This window comes from Phytophthora cinnamomi (assembly GCF_018691715.1).
Source record: "Phytophthora cinnamomi strain GKB4 chromosome Unknown Contig70, whole genome shotgun sequence".
Lineage (NCBI taxonomy): Eukaryota > Oomycota > Peronosporomycetes > Peronosporales > Peronosporaceae > Phytophthora > Phytophthora cinnamomi.
Window position 1 is genome coordinate 48,340 of NW_027151003.1, and position 19,577 is coordinate 67,916.

At 48.8% G+C, this 19,577-nt stretch overlaps 3 protein-coding genes across 3 annotated transcripts; all 3 read left to right on the plus strand.

Annotated features, from left to right (window-relative positions):
• Positions 1–3,488: 3,488 nt before the first annotated feature.
• Positions 3,489–4,130, plus strand: IUM83_18600 (uncharacterized protein; the record flags this gene model as incomplete). Its single annotated transcript, XM_067943610.1, has 1 exon — positions 3,489–4,130. The coding sequence occupies one exon, from the start codon at positions 3,489–3,491 to the stop codon at positions 4,128–4,130; it is 642 nt and encodes a 213-aa protein (XP_067786220.1).
• Positions 4,131–9,458: 5,328 nt separating this feature from the next.
• Positions 9,459–10,112, plus strand: IUM83_18601 (uncharacterized protein; the record flags this gene model as incomplete). The annotated part of the gene is made up of 1 exon (XM_067943611.1): positions 9,459–10,112. The coding sequence occupies one exon, from the start codon at positions 9,459–9,461 to the stop codon at positions 10,110–10,112; it is 654 nt and encodes a 217-aa protein (XP_067786204.1).
• A 6,841-nt stretch (positions 10,113–16,953) lies between these two features.
• Positions 16,954–18,926, plus strand: IUM83_18602 (C2 domain; the record flags this gene model as incomplete). Its single annotated transcript, XM_067943612.1, has 4 exons — positions 16,954–17,950; positions 18,011–18,649; positions 18,713–18,820; positions 18,904–18,926. The coding sequence occupies 4 exons, from the start codon at positions 16,954–16,956 to the stop codon at positions 18,924–18,926; spliced, it is 1,767 nt and encodes a 588-aa protein (XP_067786222.1).
• Between the last annotated feature and the right edge of the window lie 651 nt (positions 18,927–19,577).

Sequence of the window (19,577 nt, forward strand, 5' to 3'; positions counted from 1 at the left end):
TCTCTCCTACGTCTCTTCTACCTCCTACGTCTCAAGCAACACCTTTTAGCCACGACACGATCCACGGGAGGTTGAGCGCAGCGGCATTTAGGTTGAGGTTTCCTCTGTGCGGCTTCACACACAGCACACAGTCATCATTCGTTCTTTGTAGAGGGCAAACATGGGAGCGGACACGTTGCTCTCCCTCAGTGCCATCTTCAGAACCCCTTCCTCTCCCTCTGACATCAACGGTGATGTCGTCCCCCCCCCCCCAATCGCTATCACTCGTCGACGCCGCTCCTTCCGACACCACAGCGCTCAGACTGTCAGAATCGGACTCCATGCCCCGTGCGAACTTAACGTCAATGGCTGACGTGCGTCAAACACAAAAACCTCGTTTTCTCTTCAATTCGGATAGGTCCGATTTTCGACTGCTCATCTTTGATCGGCTTTTTTGAAAAAACTCAAAATGGTAGTTAAGTATCATTTCGTTCTGCGCGGACTCATACTTACTGAGTAAACGAAGGGTCGCTTTACCGTCTGAGTTGGCAACTGCATATTAGATAACAGATGCAAAGAAGTCAGTCCTCGCGTATGATAATCATTGTCGCAGAAAACTGATGTTCATGTATATGCAATTACAGGCGTTTTTTTTTTTACAAGATTTGTAGATGAAGCTATATCGCAATACAACTGTTATTTCTAATAGTTTTGAATCTCGCCACAGACATCACAACAGGGAGTTAGTGCCTAGAATAAGTACGATCCTACGAAAAAGAGTTGGCTACATTTGTGGCTCAAAATTTTAGGTTTTAGAGCATCGTATCCACCAAAACAACTGTACTTCAATATCAAGTGTAAATATGTGCTGCTAAAAACAAGTAGCCAAGAGCCGACGCACTGCCGCCGCGAGCAGGTTGGCAACCTCGCCATCCCACTGGCGAGTAAGACGGTCGAGGACTTGGGCAGAGGTGGTCGGCATCTTGCTGCTGGAATGTTTAGAAATCGGGCTGGTCTTGTGCCGCGAGTGGCTCATCAGTAACTGTGTTATTTTGCGAAAGCTATGCACTTTTAGATAAAGCTGTCTTGTAACAGATATCTAAATGTAGGATAGATATCTGTTACGAGATAGCCTTATCTAAAAAATGCAGGAAAATATGGATATACTACCATCGTATTATGTTTTGCTGAGCTTTGCCTATGCATGTCAGCTGCATAGAAAATGAACGAGTTAGATGTGTTAATATCGCATCTTATATTAAACTACTAGTAGTAATAATATTCGTAGTAGCTTATCCATAAACTGGATTGGTTTGCACTCGCAGTATTGTCTCGTAAATAACATCGGTATCCACGATATACCCATAACATACAGTCTTTTGCCTGAATAAAGAACACCTGATATATATTCAAAGCCCAAGGTCATCGGACTATACAGGCAAAATGCTTGAGCCTCGAAAACAGCAAGAAACTAAATTATGTTAATTGAGAATGAAGCTGATCTAAGTAGACCGGTGTGTTGCTAACAGTGCTCAATAGTCTCAGCGGGTAACTTCCGCCATGCATCCGCACACCACTGAATTCGTCGAAGCATTCCTACCTTGTAGGGTTGATCGTTGCCAATTTCGATCTCGTCCAGCGCAAAGTGCATTTTCTTAGTTAAGACATTGCGTTTTACCTGGAATCTTTGTAGATACCATCTAATTGGCGGAATCCCAAGTTCAACCCTTCTTGTAGCAGTGCAAGTGGCTACAACTTCAGTAACATCAGAAACAGAAGGTTATTAGCTTCTACCTGTTCTTTATTCAGGCAAAAGACTGTATTATGTTAAGGATATCTCTGTTTTTTACCCTGTGGTCTACATGTATTGCGGTTGAGGATCTGGCACAGACGCGCTGTACCGGGATGATGGTGACGACTGCCCTCTACGTGTTTTCAGCCTATAGGTGATGCTGCCGTATTAATAGCAGTGGCGTGAGCTGGTGATTTGTTAGACAAAGTGAGCAAATGCGCTGCAGCATTAAAAGAAATTGACGGCAGAAATGTACGTTTGACTTGCTACCGGATCGGTGAAACGTGGTAGCAATTGAGCCGACGTACTGATTTAGTACACTCAACCACCGGAGACGGCTTCTTGCTATCCCTTACGAGCCGATTTGTACACGCACTATGAACACCGACGACAATTTTTTGGAAATTATTTTACTTACCTTTGTCTTTATGTGGAAAATGAGTGTCGAAACCAGAGCTCGCATCGAGACCCGAAATTCGGGTACCCGATCGAGCTTGCGGGACGGCAGGGTGATCTGGGCAGGTATAGATCCGAAAATGGTTACCAATAATTGCAGTCGTTTCTGGGTAGAACGTGATGGTTAATTGTATATGTTATAATTATTATTTATTATTGAAACTACCTGTACGGGTACGGGTACCCGAACTTCACGACGGGAAACGCTGGACGGGTGCGGGTGCCCGAAGCCAGAATCTGGTGAGACCGTGTCAAACCAAAAAATGCTTACGAACCTAAGTACGACTCGTGATTTAGCCGCATGAATCGAAAAAGCTGTGTCTTGTGCGTCTTTTAAGCTATTGATCGTTCGTAAATGTTAAGACTTCCTGGAGTTACATCGGTCGAAAAAACATATCTCAATATCTGGCCCTGTGATGATGGCCTGCAGAGCTTGCACATCGCATCCGCAACAAACATATCCAACCCGCAACGCTATCAGTGGTGCCCTCGTCGAGCAACCATAGTGAAGCAGATCGCAGCAGATATCATAACGGGAACAGACAACGCATGCAAGGATTCATGTTGGGTTGCGGGAGTAATCTGCATCTAGCAACTAGCTCTTCGCAACGGCAGGAGCGTTCAGAAACTAGCTAAGGTAGTTCACTTTGCTTTTTGCATCTAAGCTGATATCTAACGGGGTTACACACCCAAATGACAACGGTCCCAAGTGACAAATGTCACTAGTGCATGACAATTGTCACTTATGGTTTAACAGATAAATATCAGTTAAACGTTTTAAATACTTCCTCACCTTGGTGTAAGTCACACCAATGGATACATCGAAGTGGGCCACCACACATGAGTGGTCCACACCTACCCAAAGATCCTATTGGTAGAAAGCAGCATCTTTCTACCAATTAGAGACGTGCATATTGGCGGGGCTCTGACAGCCAGCCGCTGTCAACCCCTTTCATAGATGATAAACAGTTTTAGCAGATTTAGGAGGAAGATCAATTTACAAACAATACAGTTCTCATTTTACCTTAAACTGGCTACTTGGTGTTTTATTTGATTTATATTATACTTGTGGACTCAAGCATAATTAATTCAAACTATTAATAAACTCCTACGCTTCCTCATACACGTGGCGCGACGTGTAAGCTGAAGTAGTGAGCCAAAGTAGGCCCACTACATGATAAGTACACTTTGGCTTAGTGGGAGTTCCAACTCCCAAGTATCGTGACCACGTCACAAAGTTAACTTTAGTATCGTGCAAACGATGCGAACGCGCAGTGGACAAGCGACCCAGGGTGTCCGGGTGGACACTAGCGGCACCACGGTGAACGAGTCAACTGCCCAAGCAACTACGGTGAATTCGAGTTCGAAATCTTCGTCGAGCAGCTATGCTGCTGCGATTCCTGAGACCTCATCCTCTCTCATGCCACCGTATGTCACGGATATCTCGCACCCAGCTTTGGTCATGTGGAAGCGAGAGAGACGTGAATACGAGGATGCTGTCGAAGCACGCTGCGCGGCAACGGGTGAAGGCAAGGACAAGGCGTTAAGAAGTGTTAAGAATTCTTTCAACAGGAACTTATTGGAGGCGTTGTGTAAGTTTGAGTGGAATACGACGGTGGAGGCTATCACAGACGCGCAGATCGTGGCTGAGCTCGATAGAATTGTCGGCAACGTCATGAACGACGTAGTGGTGGATGTAGATTTGATTTTTTGCAACAAGTTGAAGATGGACTTGCGTGAGCGTGGTGTTAAGGAACGTGTGATCAACTATTTTATGCTCTGTGATGAAATCATCTTGCAGTATGGTGTGGCAAACACGTTCGCGACAGTGACGGGAATGAAAAAAAAAGTGTCGCTTGCTGCAACAACATCTCGAGCCAGCAGCGCTGAGGGATGCAGTTGATGCTCATCACCGGCTGGTTGTTAACGCTAGCAAGTCGAACGACCATGCGCTGTATTTGCTAGTTAAGGAAAAGGCTCTAGAACAGAAGAAGGTGTATCAACTTCTGGCAAAGAGAAAAAAACAGCCGCAGCAGGCGCCGCAGGTAATAAATCTCGGCGAGGCCAAGAACTTGTACCACGACCGATAGAAAAAGAGCAACGTGTCAGCAAAGAGCAGGCGCGTACCGTGCTCGTTCAAAAGTCAAGCTCAGCACCAACCCCAGCGAAAACAAAGCCCAAAGCTGGGTGTTTTCATTGTGGTAAAGACCACTGGCTGAGTCCTGACTTGGACGAGGCTGGCAAGGAAGTTTTGCTAGCAGAACGAAAGGCCAAGCGAGATGCAACAAATGGAAGCAAGGGTTTTCGAGTGAAGCGTTTTTATTCTCCGACCACCGAAAGAGACGAACAGTCAACGGTCATAATAAAAGGGCTCTGAAATTGCCATACTGGGCTGACAGCGGCAGCGATTGGAATGTGCTATCAAGAATGCATGTTCAGCAACTGCAGACGCAGGATAAAAGTGTCAATCTCGTCGACCTAGACGAAGTAGTTCAGGCCCGTGCGGTGGGTGGCGCGGATTTGGCTTCGACTCAGGCTGTTGATCTACGACTGACTCTCAACACTGCGGCTGGTCCAGTGCGATGCCAACACTTAACTCGCTGCATAATTGTGGAGTCCGAAGAGGACGGGTTTCTGGTAGGAAATCTATATTGGCCGAACTTGGAATTGATGTGGACCGCCAACTGGAATATTTAGCGTCCAGGGAGATCGCTGATGATGATTTACTCGACGACCCTGAGGGACTACCAGCATGCAAACCTACTATTGGTGAAATTGTAGCGAATGTCGTGGATGCTCTGATCCATGACGCCGTGGACCGCGGTGTGATTGACAAACACACGCCTGATCGACTCTATGCAATTGTTCGAAAGTACGGTGGATGGCGACTGGAGCTTGGAGATGACCCGCCAGTGCGGGTACCCCCACAAAAATTAGGTTGAAGCCGAAAGTCACTCCTTGCAGGTGCAAAGCCCGCCAATACAGCCCAGAAAAATCAGCTTTCCTGGCTGAGTTCAACCAAACGTTGGTGTCTCTCGGGTGGGTATATGAGAACAGAGCGAGTCGCTGGTGCTGCCCAGCACTACCCGTGAGAAAACCTGGTACAAATGAATTTCGTCAGACTAATGACTACCTACCTCTGAATGCAATGACGGAACCAATTGCTGGAGTAATACCCAATTTGGAGGTAACATTGGAATACTGCAAGGGAAAAAAGTTTTACGCCGTTTTTGATTTTTCAAAGGCTTTTGGCAGCTGCCTATTGATCAGAGCTGCCAAGCGTTCATGTCCTACATGACTGTACTCTGACACGTGTACCACAAGGGAGTACGGATGCCGCGTTGCGCTTTCAGTCTACGATTGAGATGGTCTGAGGTGATTTAGTGAACAAGTCCGTCATCGTCTGGATTGATGACTTACTTGTTTTCGCCGACACGGCTGACGACCTGCTAGAATCAATTGACGCAGTCTTAATGAAGCTGGATGAATACGGTTTGATCCTCAATCCTACGAAGAGCGCCCTGTTTCTTACCGATGTTCGGTGGTGTGGTCGGATAATTAACAAGAATCGTATCGGCCACGACAAGGAACGCATACAGGCGCTACAAAGTATGCTAGTGCCTACTACTGCTGCTGAGCTAGAGCAGTTTTGTGCGCCAGCAATTGAATGAGACCGACTTTGGTAGATTATTCCCGAGTGGCTAGACCGCTACAAGAATGCCTCGACCATGTCTGAGTGGCACGAAAAAGACCAAACGAGCCGCAGCGGGGATCCGTTTGGTGCTCAACACGGATGAACTAAACGCCTACACTGAAGTGAAACAGCTGCTTAGTAATTCAGCGATGTTAGCTTTTCCTGACCCTGCGAAGCAGTTGTGTGTCCTGTCAGACGCATCAGACTATGGTTGGGGATCGTAGTCACGCAAGTGGGAAAATGGGACCCGACGTACTAATTCACGAACAGAAGCACGAACTTTTGGTTTTTATGGGAGGCAGCTTTACGGGACCAGCGGTCAACTGGAGCGTGATCGAAAAAGAATCTTTCCCAATTGTAAATGCGTGTGGTAAGTTGGAGTACCTGCTTCTACGACAGCAAGGGTTTCGGCTCTATTGTGATCACCGCAATATTATCTACCTGTTTTGCCCTGGCAAAGAACTCAAAAAGCACATATGGGGTAAACTGCTGCGGTGGTCAACTAAACTTCTGGAGTACCGCTATACTATTGAGTATATTGAAGGAGCCCATAACGTCTGGGCTGATCTCATTTCGAGATGGGGTGGTCGAGCGCTATCTACAGCGCATTTTAACTCAGTGAAGCGGTTCATACGAGCCAAGAGGAAACGTGCAGCGACTAACGGTGATAAGCCAACAAGTGCTACGACTCCGCTGCGCCCTCTCGACACGTGGTCGCAACGGTCACCGCGGGATGCATGTAATGCAGAATCGCATTCGTCGACTATTCTACATATGTGGCCTCGACAGGATTGTGCGCGATTTCTGTTCGAAGTGCCTACTTTGCCTGCATGTGAAAGGTGGGATTACAATTCCTCGGCTATTCAGCGGAACTCATCATACATTTGAGCACAACGTGACGCTGCACTTGGACGTTTTGACACTTGGTGAATCTTTTGGTACATCTCGCTACACGCTAGTACTTAAAGACGAGGCAACCCATTTTGTTGACCTTGTGACTTGTGACAGCCCGACCTCGGAAGTGGCTGCAAGTGCAATACTGGACTGGTACCGTCGTTTTTGGTGTACCTACTATGTGGGTAAGTGATACTGGCTTGCATTTTAAAAACAAGGTGATTGCCGAGCTCAATCGGAGGCTAAAAAGGCGTCAGGAATTTGTACTCGCGTACTCACCTTGGAAAAACGGCTCGGTTGAGCGTGTGAACCGCGATATTTTACAAATACTGAAATCACTGGCATTGGAGTTTAAAGTAAGCAAAAACGATTGGCCCTACCTGCTACCACTAGTGCAGTCGAGTATCAACCACTCGCCAGTTCTGTCATTGGCGAACCGTGCTCCTATTGAGCTGTTCACCGGTTTACCGTGTCCAAGCGCATTGGACACCGTTTTCTTTCCGGGGGAGAAGGGGTGTGGCCGAGTGGTTACATTGAATGAACTCCGGCCTAGTACAGAACAGCAACTCGCGAAGCTGCGAGCAGATATTCGAGACATGCACAAACCTGTGAAGGCTGAGCGCGATCGCCAAGCCCAGAGGTACCGAGAGCGACTACACTATGAGCAGAGGGTGAACTAATCGGTCGGCGACTACGTGCTGAGATCACGTGTCGTTAAGCAGTTGCACGCCAACAAGCTGCGAGTGATGTGGGTCGGCCCGTACCGTGTGGTTGGGAGCGCTGACTACTATTTTACGGTGGAGCATCTGGTCAACGGGACCACGGTGGATGTGCACCCGTCTAGCTTAAAATTGTATGCTGATGACTCGCTCAATATAAATGAGGAGCTAATCGACCACATCGCTTCACAGGGCACGTTGCTCGCTGTAGAGGCGATTATTGAGCATAGGATGAACTCCGATATGCAAGCGTATGAGGTGAAGGTAAAATGGTTGGGTCTCGAGACGATCGAGGACTCATGGGAACCCCTCAAGACGATGAGTGAGGATGTCCCTCAACTACTACTACAGTACGCAACAACGACAAGTGATGGTGAATTCCTACGCGCCGTGACATCCGCTATTGATTCCAGGAAGTCATACAGCTCAACGCGGAGAAGCTAAGTTATGACATGTTCCTGTTCCAACCGATGATCGGGTTTGAAAGGATTATTGCCTAGCTCGTTCTCCCTTAACATTTGGTCTTCCTGGCAATGATGGTGAATTGGCAACGCAGGAGAGACACCATGGACGAAGATAAGGACGATGATGAGAGCATGTGAACAATTAAATGGCAGTTCAAACATTTGGACGAATTTGATTGGTTAATATTCGATTTCCTGGTACACGATTGGCTGGATGTGAATCGTTGCAAATCTTCCGGAGAGGTACCTGTAACACTGCGACGCGTTCAAGTTGGCGCACCGGTTCTGGACCACATGCGACGAGACAGATCGACTAAACCACGGAAAATGAATGCTGAACTGCAGTGTTGGAAAGCTTGGGGGCAGTGTGATGATGGCCTGCAGGGCTTGCAACAAGCATATCCAACCCGCAACGCTATTAGTGGTGTGCTCGCTGAGCAACCATAGTGAAGCAGATCGCAGCAGATATCATAACGGGAACAGACAACGCATGCAAGGATTCATGTTGGGTTGCGGGAGTAATCTGTATCTAGCAAGTAGCTCTCCCTGGACTGCCGCAACGGCAGGAGAGAGCGTTCACAAACTAGCTAAGGTAGTTCAGTTTGTTTTTTGTATCTAAGCTGATAAGTACACTTTGGCTTAGTGGGAGTTCCAACTCCCAAGTATCATGACCACGTCACAGCCCCCGGATTTTATTTGGGGCGTGTGATCTCAACATTTTTTCAAATTTTAACATATTGTATATTGTCAGAAAGCTCGTGTAAAAAGTAATCGAATTAGAGTTGTTTTCTATTTCTATGAGTGGTTTTAGTTTTACATCATTGATGTCCGGTTATGTACGAGTTTTGATTGGTCAACTTTAACCCCATAGCTCCCAACGTCCTAGGTGAATTCACCAAAACTTAATCTCGTATTATGCGACATTAAGAGAACAGCAATAGATAATGGCTCAGCCAATACTTAACTCAAGTTGTTTCCGAAAAATAAGATGGAAGAGGTCCGTGGGAAAGATTCAAAAACAAGTCAGCGGGAATTAGAGACGGAAGGATTGCGGGGAAGACGGGGAGTTGCAAGAAGGAAGGCGGCGCCATTCGAGAATTTGCTGGATGGCGCGCGTTCGGACAAACCGCCGCGGGAAGACTGCCGCTGTTTCCGCGGTCGCACGGGACATCAACTTTGGCCACTTCTGGCGCCAGCTATGCGCAACAGGCTGGACTGCGAAGCGCCCGACAGGAATTCAAGACGCCTGGAGATACGTAAGCCCTGATGGCGCAACTGTACTTGTCGGTGAGGAAGCTGTCGTGCGGCATGCGATCGAGTCCGGAATGTTAGACAACAAGAAGTGCGACGCCAACGAGAGCATGAGCGAAGAGGAGACAAGTGCAGCCGTCGAGACCTAAGTCGGTGACGAGGTTCGAGCATCACAGATCGGCACGCCAGCCCAGCGCTCCCAACATACGCTGTACGAGTTATTTGGAGCCTCCAGCGACTCTGCCGTTGCGCTCTCTCAGGAAGCAGTTCCCAGGGCATTCGATTTGTCGCCCAGCGTGCTGCAGTCGCCGGAACTGCGAAATGCGACCACAAACCTGCAGCTGCTGTCTGAAGCCTCGGGCATTGAGAGCGAGGTTGAACCAGGTGACGCCACCGTGGCACCTTCAAGACGTGTGCTACGACCCCGAGTCCAATTGAAGAATGGCATCAACTTTGTACCGGAGGACGAGAGCATGAGTGCCTACGAGAGCTTTAGTTCTGGAGAAAGCGACGGAGAAGATGCTGTTGACGATGGCGACGGCTACGATGGTTCGAGGGTTTCAAGCGACGACGAGGACACTGTGTCGGGAGACGATGCTGTGAAGATGGATGAAGCGTTTATTGAATCCCTTCAAATCGGCAAGGACTCACTTAGCAAGCGAGACATCGAACAGCGGACAACCGCATTACGTGCCATGAAGTGGACTTCAGTGTCGTCGGTGTTTGAGGATAGCGCGACAGCGTACTCAGGTTTACATATTGAAGACGCTCGGCATGTTGCTGAACTACGAGAGCTTTGGCGCTCGCCACTACTTACATTTTTCTACTTTATGCCGAAGTCGCTGTGGGACATGATAACCTAGGAGAAAAATCGGTACTACAACCAACAAATCGAGCGGCGTGCTCAAGCGATTCTACTAAAGCAGCGTGGTCGTGTTAGTGGAACTGGTCATCGTGTTCGCGAGACTCTCGCCCAGATCCGCCGGCGATTGAAGGCAAAGCCAGCGTATGAGACCCACGAAATATTACATGTCATCGGCCTTCTCGTTGCACGTATGCTGTGCCCGCAAACGCGCCGCTTTGCAGATCATTGGACGATGACTGAAGATGGAACCATTGGTCGGTTCATGGCGCGTAATCGATGCCAGGGCATCTTACGTGGCTTACATTTTGTGGACAACGAGTCCACACGCACACGCGATAAACTGTGGAAGCTTCGCCCCGTTGTAACCAAGCTCCAGCAGCAATTTTTAGTTGCGTGGTCTCTTCGTGCTGTGTTATCTGTTGACGATGGAGTGCTCCCTTCAATCTCAAAGCGCAATACGACTCGAATGTTCATGCCAGACAAGCCACATCGTCATGGGTCAAAAATGTATATGTTGTGTGATTCTAGAAATGCATATTGCCACATGTATGTCATACTATCACAGCTACATCGTCACTTACTGCTTTATTTCTAACTTGAAATATCGTATGTCGTAACTTCCTAGGTTTGAAATGTACGCGGGCAAGCGCAGTTCTAGCGGCGGTGGTGCCAGCTCATTCGATCACAAAACAGGTGCTGCGGCAGTCGTTCGGAACTTGAAGATTGGGCTTGACACCGACACTCGACTCCCGTGGCACCTTGACGTCGTAGACCGTTTCTACTCGTCTATTTTAGTTGGGATTGAGCTTCTCGCTATGAGTGTCTACGTGGTCGGCACTATTATGACTGACAGACTTGGATTCGACAAAACCATCGTAGAGAAGCGAAAGTCGCGACCTGCATCTATCCCCCGTGGCACATTCACATTCTCGCACGCCGTCGCAGTTCCGAACATGGTAGCTTTTCACTGGTGGGATCGTACACTAGTACATTACTTGTGCACTGGATCGACGATGACAGCATCGACAATCAGCAGAAACGTCAAACGGTTGGGTCCAATTATGGTGCCGTTCCTGGCCGCTGTAAAGGACTATTAAAGGTGGATGGGCGGCGTTGACGTGCATGATCAACTCCGCCTGCAGACGTTCTCGTTGCAGACTTCTATCGAGTTCAGAAAGTATTATAAGAGCTTATTTTTGGGCTTTGTGGATGTGGCGTTAGTAAGCGCCTACATTACGCACAAGGAGGCTGCAAGACTCGAAGGGACTACCACATGAAACGTGTTCTGCAAAACCAACTACTGCAGCTCAAGGAAGGTGATTTTCTTGGGGTGGATGCTTCACCGCTACCCAACAACCAGAAGCGCCGACGTGCGTCGGGTCGGCTCACCCATTCCCTGGAGCAGTCGGAAGACTGGGTGACTGTCAGTGGCGTTCAGAAACGCCATCAACACTCCTGTAAAGTGTGTGCTCTCTTACGCACAAATGCAAAAAAGAAGTCCTTCGCGACACCATACTTCTGCGAACGCTGCTCTGTCGACGACGCTATATGCTGGCTTTGCAACAAGTTTCGCCACGAATACAGGGTATAGGTAAAGCCTGTTTCGCTATCTGGCATTATGACTTCAACTGTGGTCAATCTATTCCAGCTTTATTGGGCAGGAAAGTAGTTTTGAAACGCCCCGGTAAGGAAGCTGGCAAACGCAAAAAATACGCCGTGAACTCCGTCTCAACGGCGGTGTTGTTGATGGCGAGGAGGGTAAGGACGATCATGATAGCGAGCAAGGGTAATTTCTGTGTGCGCAGTAATGAGAGCCAGCTTTGAAGTGTGGTAGCTTTGCACGGTTGTAATGGTCAGTTTCTTGAAGTATTGTGTCTATTGTATTGTTTTTTTTTCACTCCCTGGATTCAAAGTGCAATTCACTGAGCCTTTTCCGACTTGAACGTGGTAAGTTACGACATTGCGGGTATGATGAGGGTGTGCAAGTCGTATACCTTACGACACTGCTTTAAAAACCTGTTCAAAATTTATACACCTACCCACAAGTAGATTATGCACGCTTTACAAATACCAAGTGAAAAATTAAGTCGTAAGATACGACATTGAGTACCGTAGATAACGTGCTTTGGTGCCCAAAAGTTGGGAATCAAGGGGTTAAACGTGATTATCTCGAAAACTCCAAATGGTGGCTAAGCATCTTTTCCCTTCTTTTTGACGCAGTCTCAGATCAGCACAGGAGCCGGACGGGTAGGGTGACCCGTGAACTTCTGTTTGCGACCTCTGTGACGAATCCAACGGCACACTCAATCCGAAGAGCTCGAGCCCAACATATACTGGAGAACAAAACTATCACAGGCAGAAATGGACTACTTGGACTTGCTGCAGCCGCGGTGCAGTATGGCGAAACCCACCTTGCCTGATTTAGCGAGAGTTACTTACTTGCATCAAGCGCTATGCCTGAGGGTATCTTCTCGAACGCGGGGAATGTGATGTCCAAGTTCAGCCCATCGGTGTTGGACGACGCACTTGTAGGTCGTTCAAATGCTGATCTCTTGTAGTGGCTTCATGATCATGCGCAGTTGGGATTGATTCCTACATAATTTTTCTCATAATCTACTCCACAAACCATATATTACTAATCATATTCATCTCAAGTGGTTACTGGCTTAGCTGGATATTATATATTTGAGACAACGGCAAACAAAATGTTGCTAACGCGCTTTTGAGACTTATCGAGATAATCGACTTTAAAGTTGACCGACTGAAAATCGCACGTAAGCAAAGTTTTGAGAAACGGGCCTTTTATGTAGTGGGCCTACTTTGGCTCACTACTTCAGCTTACACGTCGCACCACGTGTATGAGGAAGCGTAGGAATTTATTAATTTGAATTAATTATACTTGAGTCCACAAGTATAATATAAATCAAATAAAACACCAAGTAGCCAGTTTAAGGTAAAATGAGAACTGTATTGTTTGTAAATTGATCTTCCTCCTAAATCTGCTAAAACTGTTTATCATCTATGAAAGGGGTTGACAGCGGCTGGCTGTCAGAGCCCCGCCAATATGCACGTCTCTAATTGGTAGAAAGATGCTGCTATCTACCAATAGGATCTTTGGGTAGGTGTGGACCACTCATTGTGGTGGCCCACTTCGATGTATCCATTGGCGTGACTTACACCAAGGTGAGGAAGTATCTAAAACGTTTAACTGATATTTATCTGTTAAACCATAAGTGACAATTGTCATGCACATGTGACAGTTGTCACTTGGGACCGTTGTCATGCACAAGTGCCTGTTGTCACTTGTGTGTGTAACCCCGTTACATTTTAGCAAATTCAAAAATTTGAACGGGGTGTATCGACGCTCTCACTTGCAGGTCGCAGTTCGTTCTTCACACGCTTTCAAAGAAAGATGCAGACCCACCAACCGCACGCCTCCTCGTCGCCACCTTCGCCGCCGCCGTCTCCAGCTGCTGGCACTGCGCCTTCTGCCCCTGCCCGGACCGACACAAACGACGATCAGTTGCCGGATCATCGACAGCCCCGCGGCGTTGCTGCCAGGCGCAGCGAAAAAGAAGGCGACGAATCGCCAAGTGAAGACCAAGCCTACTCTACGAACAATGGTGGGGGTGCGGAGGGCGTGTCTAGCTCCAGTTAGGAGCGTGACGACAGTGGCGATGAAGCCTTCTCGCTGGAATCAAGTGACGAGGGCAGCGATGAAGAGGCGTTGATTGCAGAGAGCGCACCCAGCACGGCAGAATCGGAGGAGGACTTACGTAACGTTTTGTTCGACACTGATCTCAACGCTCGCGTGACAGAGGCTATTCAGTCGGACCAGTGCGAGAATCATTGCGTGCAAGGCAAGGCGAAGGAGTTAGTGTCTCTGCTGTGCTCACTGTCACTGATGGCCAAGCATGAGAAGAATACTAGCCTATACACTCTCCTGGCGGTGCTCATACACGTGCCAGTTGACCGCAAGCGAGGAAGCAGCGGACGCGAGAGGTTCCACTGCTACCTTCCATTCGTTGGTCAAGTCTGTCGTCCAGTATTCGCTCGCTGCTACGGAGTAGTGCCGATGACACTTCAGCGCTACAAGAAACGGATTCGTGACGGCAACATGACCGTCAAGGATCGCGGAAACAAGCTCAACAAGAACGCGGCTCAGGTCGACGTGGTTTGGCTAGTGAAGTGGTTTACCACCTTTGCAGAGGAGGTTGGCGAGGTGGTCCCAGTGCGCGTTCGCATGCAGAAAAAAATTGACTGGACTGTCCAATTTGTAGAGACCGGCCTAATGGTGCGCGAACCCGCAAGAGCTATGATGCGGAAGCTTCTTACGCTACACTGCCCTACGATTTGGATTCGCTCTCCGCGCAGCAACGTCGTGATATTTGCGCTATTTACCACGCTGGGATGTGTGGCGGTATCACGACAGACAAGTCAGAGGCTCTCGGTCGCCATACCGAATCCGCTCGGCAAATGCGGTAAGTTTTGTATGGGGACGTAAGTGACATTTTGATTTATTTGGAATAAGTAACGTGGATGTTGGTAACATTTTGACTTACTTATAGGCGCGAGTACAAAGGTGACAAGTCTTCCTGCTCTAGCGAGCACGCGGTGATTGTAAAGGACTACTATCAAAACTTGACTATCCCAAGCGTAGCCAATACGCCGTCTCAATGGTATTTTTGCTCGCTGCTGTCTGTGAGCTGTTTCGGAATTTACTACGAAAATGATGGAGTTCAAACAAACTACATCTACGATGAGGGTACCAGTGCCAAAGGCAGTGATCAAATCAATTCGATGTTGACTCATTTTATAAATGCAAAGGTCGTACCGTCTGGAAAAACGAATCTCACTGTGTATGCAGACAACGGCTCGGGTCAAAACAAGTACAACTATGTGATCAAGTTCTTGCTGACCCTCGTTGACATGGGCATTTTCGAGCACGTGGAATTCAGGTTTTTCGTAAGAGGTCATACGAAAAACTCGTGCGATGAAGGGCCTAAAGTCGGATGTAGAAGAGCAGGATTTACGATGAAAGATTGACGGAGTATTGACGGCGAAGGAGAAGGTGGAGCGAATCATGACAGACCGCATCGAAGTCACACCTCCGCCGCCAGTAAAAGCCGAGAAGAAAGAGCAGATGTACAATTCTATTAGGCCGTTCGTCCCGGACGAATTTCAGAACGACCCTTTATACGCAAAGCCGAGTGAGAAAGAGGGGGCTACTGCAAAGTCGGCGAAGCAAGGTCGCTTAGCGCATCGCGCTGCGATGGCGGCGGCAGCTAATATGAATCAAGACGGGGGTGGAATGGCTGACGACTCATCCGACGCAGAGCCGTCTGGAAAGAAAAAGCAGCGCGAAAGAAGAGAGGAGTGCCAAGCAAGAAGCCTGCACCAAAGACCAAAAAGCACAAATCTCTAGCATCGGACAGTACAGATGCGTAGGTATGAGAGAGATGTCCACCATTTTGTTGCTTACGTCCACTGGTAATTCAAAATGTTACTTTGTGACTGAAGTCAAAAATTGAAAAAATATTCAAAAAAATAACCCCATGGATTTGTAATGAACAGAGAAAAATGTTATTTTCGTGATGTTAGACATCGATTTAGTTAATTCTGAGACCACCACTGGATACCTCGCGTGATTTTACTCTAGAAACACAAAAAAAATTGAGATCTCGACTCGAAAATGGAGATAATGTTTTTGCTGGCCTCGTCCTCTACTTCATCTTCATCAATTTGGCTGTGGAGTTGCTCAAAAGATAGCTAATATAGCCCTGTTTCCAACGGTGTCCCTAAATCGCGATTCGTACTTTGGTTGACTTGTATTTTTTTGTTTGCTGTTGTCTCATTTATTTATTATTATTACGGGTACGAGTACCCCGAACTTCATGGACGAAACTGCTGAACGGGTGCTGGTGACCGATACCAGATCAGCACACCAGCCGGATGGACAGGGTGACTCGTGAATCTCTGTTTGCGACCTCTGGTCGAAATATTCTGCAGCCACTTTGTGGTGCCACTGCTACAGTTGGTTTTACCCACGAGATTCATGTCGACCCACAGGTATTACAATACGTACATGCATTACTGTAATATAGGTTCGTAGCATTAGTGGCCACCTCAAAGTCTATCCACTATCCGAAAGATAAAAGCAGTACAATGGTTATGGAAGATCGACTGGATCCGCTTTTCTTGAAAATGTAATTCGTGACAACTGTATTTTGTATTTTCATTTGCCATCGTACATGACATAGTTTAATATACGTCACATTAATATGACGTTATGCTTGTCATTGTCGTTGTTGTTGTTTCATGTTGCACTCCCTTCCTATCAACCATGGATCGCAGTCAGGGATAATTAAATGCCTAAGAATTTGTTTTTGCTGCTCACGTACCATCGTGTTCAGTAATTTATATTTTAGTATCGATCCACTAACTGCAGATGTTGACCTCATTAGTTTGATACTGACGCAGTTGTCACTTCGACAGTAGTTCAATGTCCTGGCATGCCATGGATTAACCCTGGGTGGAGCCACTTCGTGCTCGAAGTGCGGTGAGATCCCAGGGATACCAGTGAAGCGCCGTCACCGCATGCAGGCAACCCCCTAAGCGTGAGCTCTCTCAATCGCACATTCCACACGCCGGGACCAAATCCGGCATGCTGCGGCCGAGTGCTCCATCCTGCTCGAAGTCAGCAGTAACGCCTCGCATATCGCTGCACAAAGTGCCCTCTGCCACGCAGTTGAACCTAAACGCCTTGGGTTCAGTATACTCGTCCATTGTGGGTTCATCCCACGTCGTCCCTGCATGACGCCGACACTCGTCAATTAGCCATGGTGAAAGAGCATACGCAACCTCCGCCCACGACGTCTCGCTTCCGAGCGTTCACGACGGCGCTGGGCTTCAAGCCCGCCATGGCCCGGTCCTCGTCCGACCAGTCATCGGCCGCCAGCCTCCAGCACCAGCGACCCGCCAGCACGTCGGCGCTGCGTCCGCTCTACGGCAACTTCACGCTCTACCTACGCGTGCACTCGGCGCGGGGCTTGCCGGCCGTGTCCCAGAGCTCGTACTGCAAGCTTTACCTGGGCGACTCGCCCATCATCGGCGGCTTCGGCCAGGGCAAGTCGCTCGTGGGGGGCCACGACAGCACTCGGGGCAGCAGCCACCAGACCTTCCACACTAAAGTGCAGGCAAGCGCCGCCAGAGACTGCCCCGAGTGGAACGAGAAGTTCCAGCTCAACGTGCGCGACCCGAACGCGGAGGTGCTGACGATCCGCGTCAAGAACCACGTTCTGATATACAGTCCGGCTCTCGGCGCCTGCGTCGTCCACTTGCGGCAACTTCAACTTGGGGCCACCGTGGACGAGTGGTTCCCGCTGTACAAGCACGACAAGGCCAGTGGGGAGCTCCGCCTGCAGATCTGTCTGCAGGAGAATGGGTCTACGCAAGAGCCGAAGCGGCGGTACTCTCAGCCGAGCGAAGAGACGATTCAGAGGCTGATGCAACAGCATCGAGAGCTGGAGGAGGCCCAGCGAAGGGAGTTGGAGCTGGAGCAACAAGAAAGATGGAGGCAGATGGAGGCGGGTGCAATGAAACGAGTGGTGCTGGAGGAGCAGGTGGAGCGAGAAGAGAAGTGGAGACTGCAGTGTGAGCAGGTGAAGGAGAAGGAGGAGGAGGAGCAACGGCAACGACAACAGCAACAGCAACAGAAACACTTTCAGGCGGAAGATTCGGATTCGGATTTGCCCGCGAGTTTCAAGAACCGAGGGGTTAAAAAGCAAGAGGAAGTTGCTGCAACGCAGATGATGAGTGACTTAAATCTTCGGACAGGTGTGGAGAAGAAGGAGGTTGCTGCAACGCAGATGATGAGTGACTTAAATCTTCGGACAGGTGTGGAGAAGAAAGAGGAACTGGAGATGAAGTTTGGGGTTCCTAGTGGGTACACCATTTACGGGGTGGACTCGGGCACTGGACCATTGCGCGAGTTGACGAGTTTTGGGACGATCCGATTGTCGGTGGAAGATTTGGAGCAGGTTGTGCAGAACGCGCTACCCTCCTCGGACTCGTCCGATTCGACCGAGTCGGAGCGGGAAAGCCGCCGTCGACGTCGACGAGACCGCGAGGAGAGAAAGAAGCGTCGCGGACGCACGGCGAAAAAGCACTCCAAGCGACGAATGTACAGCGACGAGGATTCCTCCTCTTCAAGCTCGGCACCTTCGACGGGGTATCGGAAGAAATCGTCAAGAGTTAAGGTGCCCGAGGAGAAAGTCACCAAGAAAAAGTCCACACACAGCTCTGTTTCCTCCAGAAGTGAGCAAAGCAACCAAAACCAGGTTCATGGGAATCAGGAAATCCCGGTCACTATGACATTCCCACCTAGCGATCCGGAGGAATTATCTTCAACATCTTCAGAAGAAGAGCGCCGCCGTCGCCACCGCCATCAAGCTGACAAGGCCAAGAAGCGAGAGAAGGAGAGGAAGCGCCGCTCCAAGCGAAAACATGCAAAGTCTCGACGAAACTACGAGAGTAGTTATTCGTCGTCGTCGGTGTTCTCCTCATCCTCTTATCTTTCGTCGTCGTTGTCATCGTCAGAGGAGGAACGTCTTCGGCGAAAACTGAAGAAGATCAAGTCGAAGAAAGCCCAGGCCCGGGCTAAGCTGAATGAAAGTGGAGACTCGCGCGCTTCAACGCGTACGTCAGGTATGGAGTATCAGCACAAGCTTAGTTACGATGACGACTCGCAAGGCATTGATTCCATCACTGCTTCTCCGTATGTGGCGCAGCACTGGGGTCCGGAGCAAGTTGATTGCGTACAAGTTGATGCAGCGCAACCAGTGGGTTGGGAAGGTCGACATACTGAGGGAAGTATGAAGGGCAAAGGCAGGGATGCGGCGTATGTCGGCAATAGCTATGGCCCCGATGGTGTCGGGTTCGATGACCCAGACCAGGTCCTCAATCCCCGCCAAACTACGAAGGGGCAGGCTAACGCGGAGCTGATGCACTCCTTTTGCTTTTAACGGTAAAAATGAAGTAACCTTGCACCTATTGTTAATGAGGTATTAATGTCTGCGATCTGAGTAGTGGCACGATAGTTCGTCTCCATGCACGCGTTCGGCACCATGGGTGTTGGCATTGTCGTTTACGTCAGTACGCGGCTATAGTGCAAGCCAGATGAAGATGACACAGCAGTCGGAAAATCGAGAGAGGCATCAGTCCGTCACGCCATCTTTGACTGCTTTCGTCTGCTTTGTATGAAGTGTCCTACTTGCGCGGTGAATCTGGGTTGAATGTCGACGAAGTGCAGTCAGATGAAGCGTCGTCACGCTTGGGTTCATCGATTAGCGGTTGTCAGCTGTACTACTCGAATTCACGGACCTTTGTGCAAGCTTCGGTAACCCTCATGGACTTACCTAAGGTATCCTTTTCTGACCCATGCGCCCGGGGTAACATCCATCGT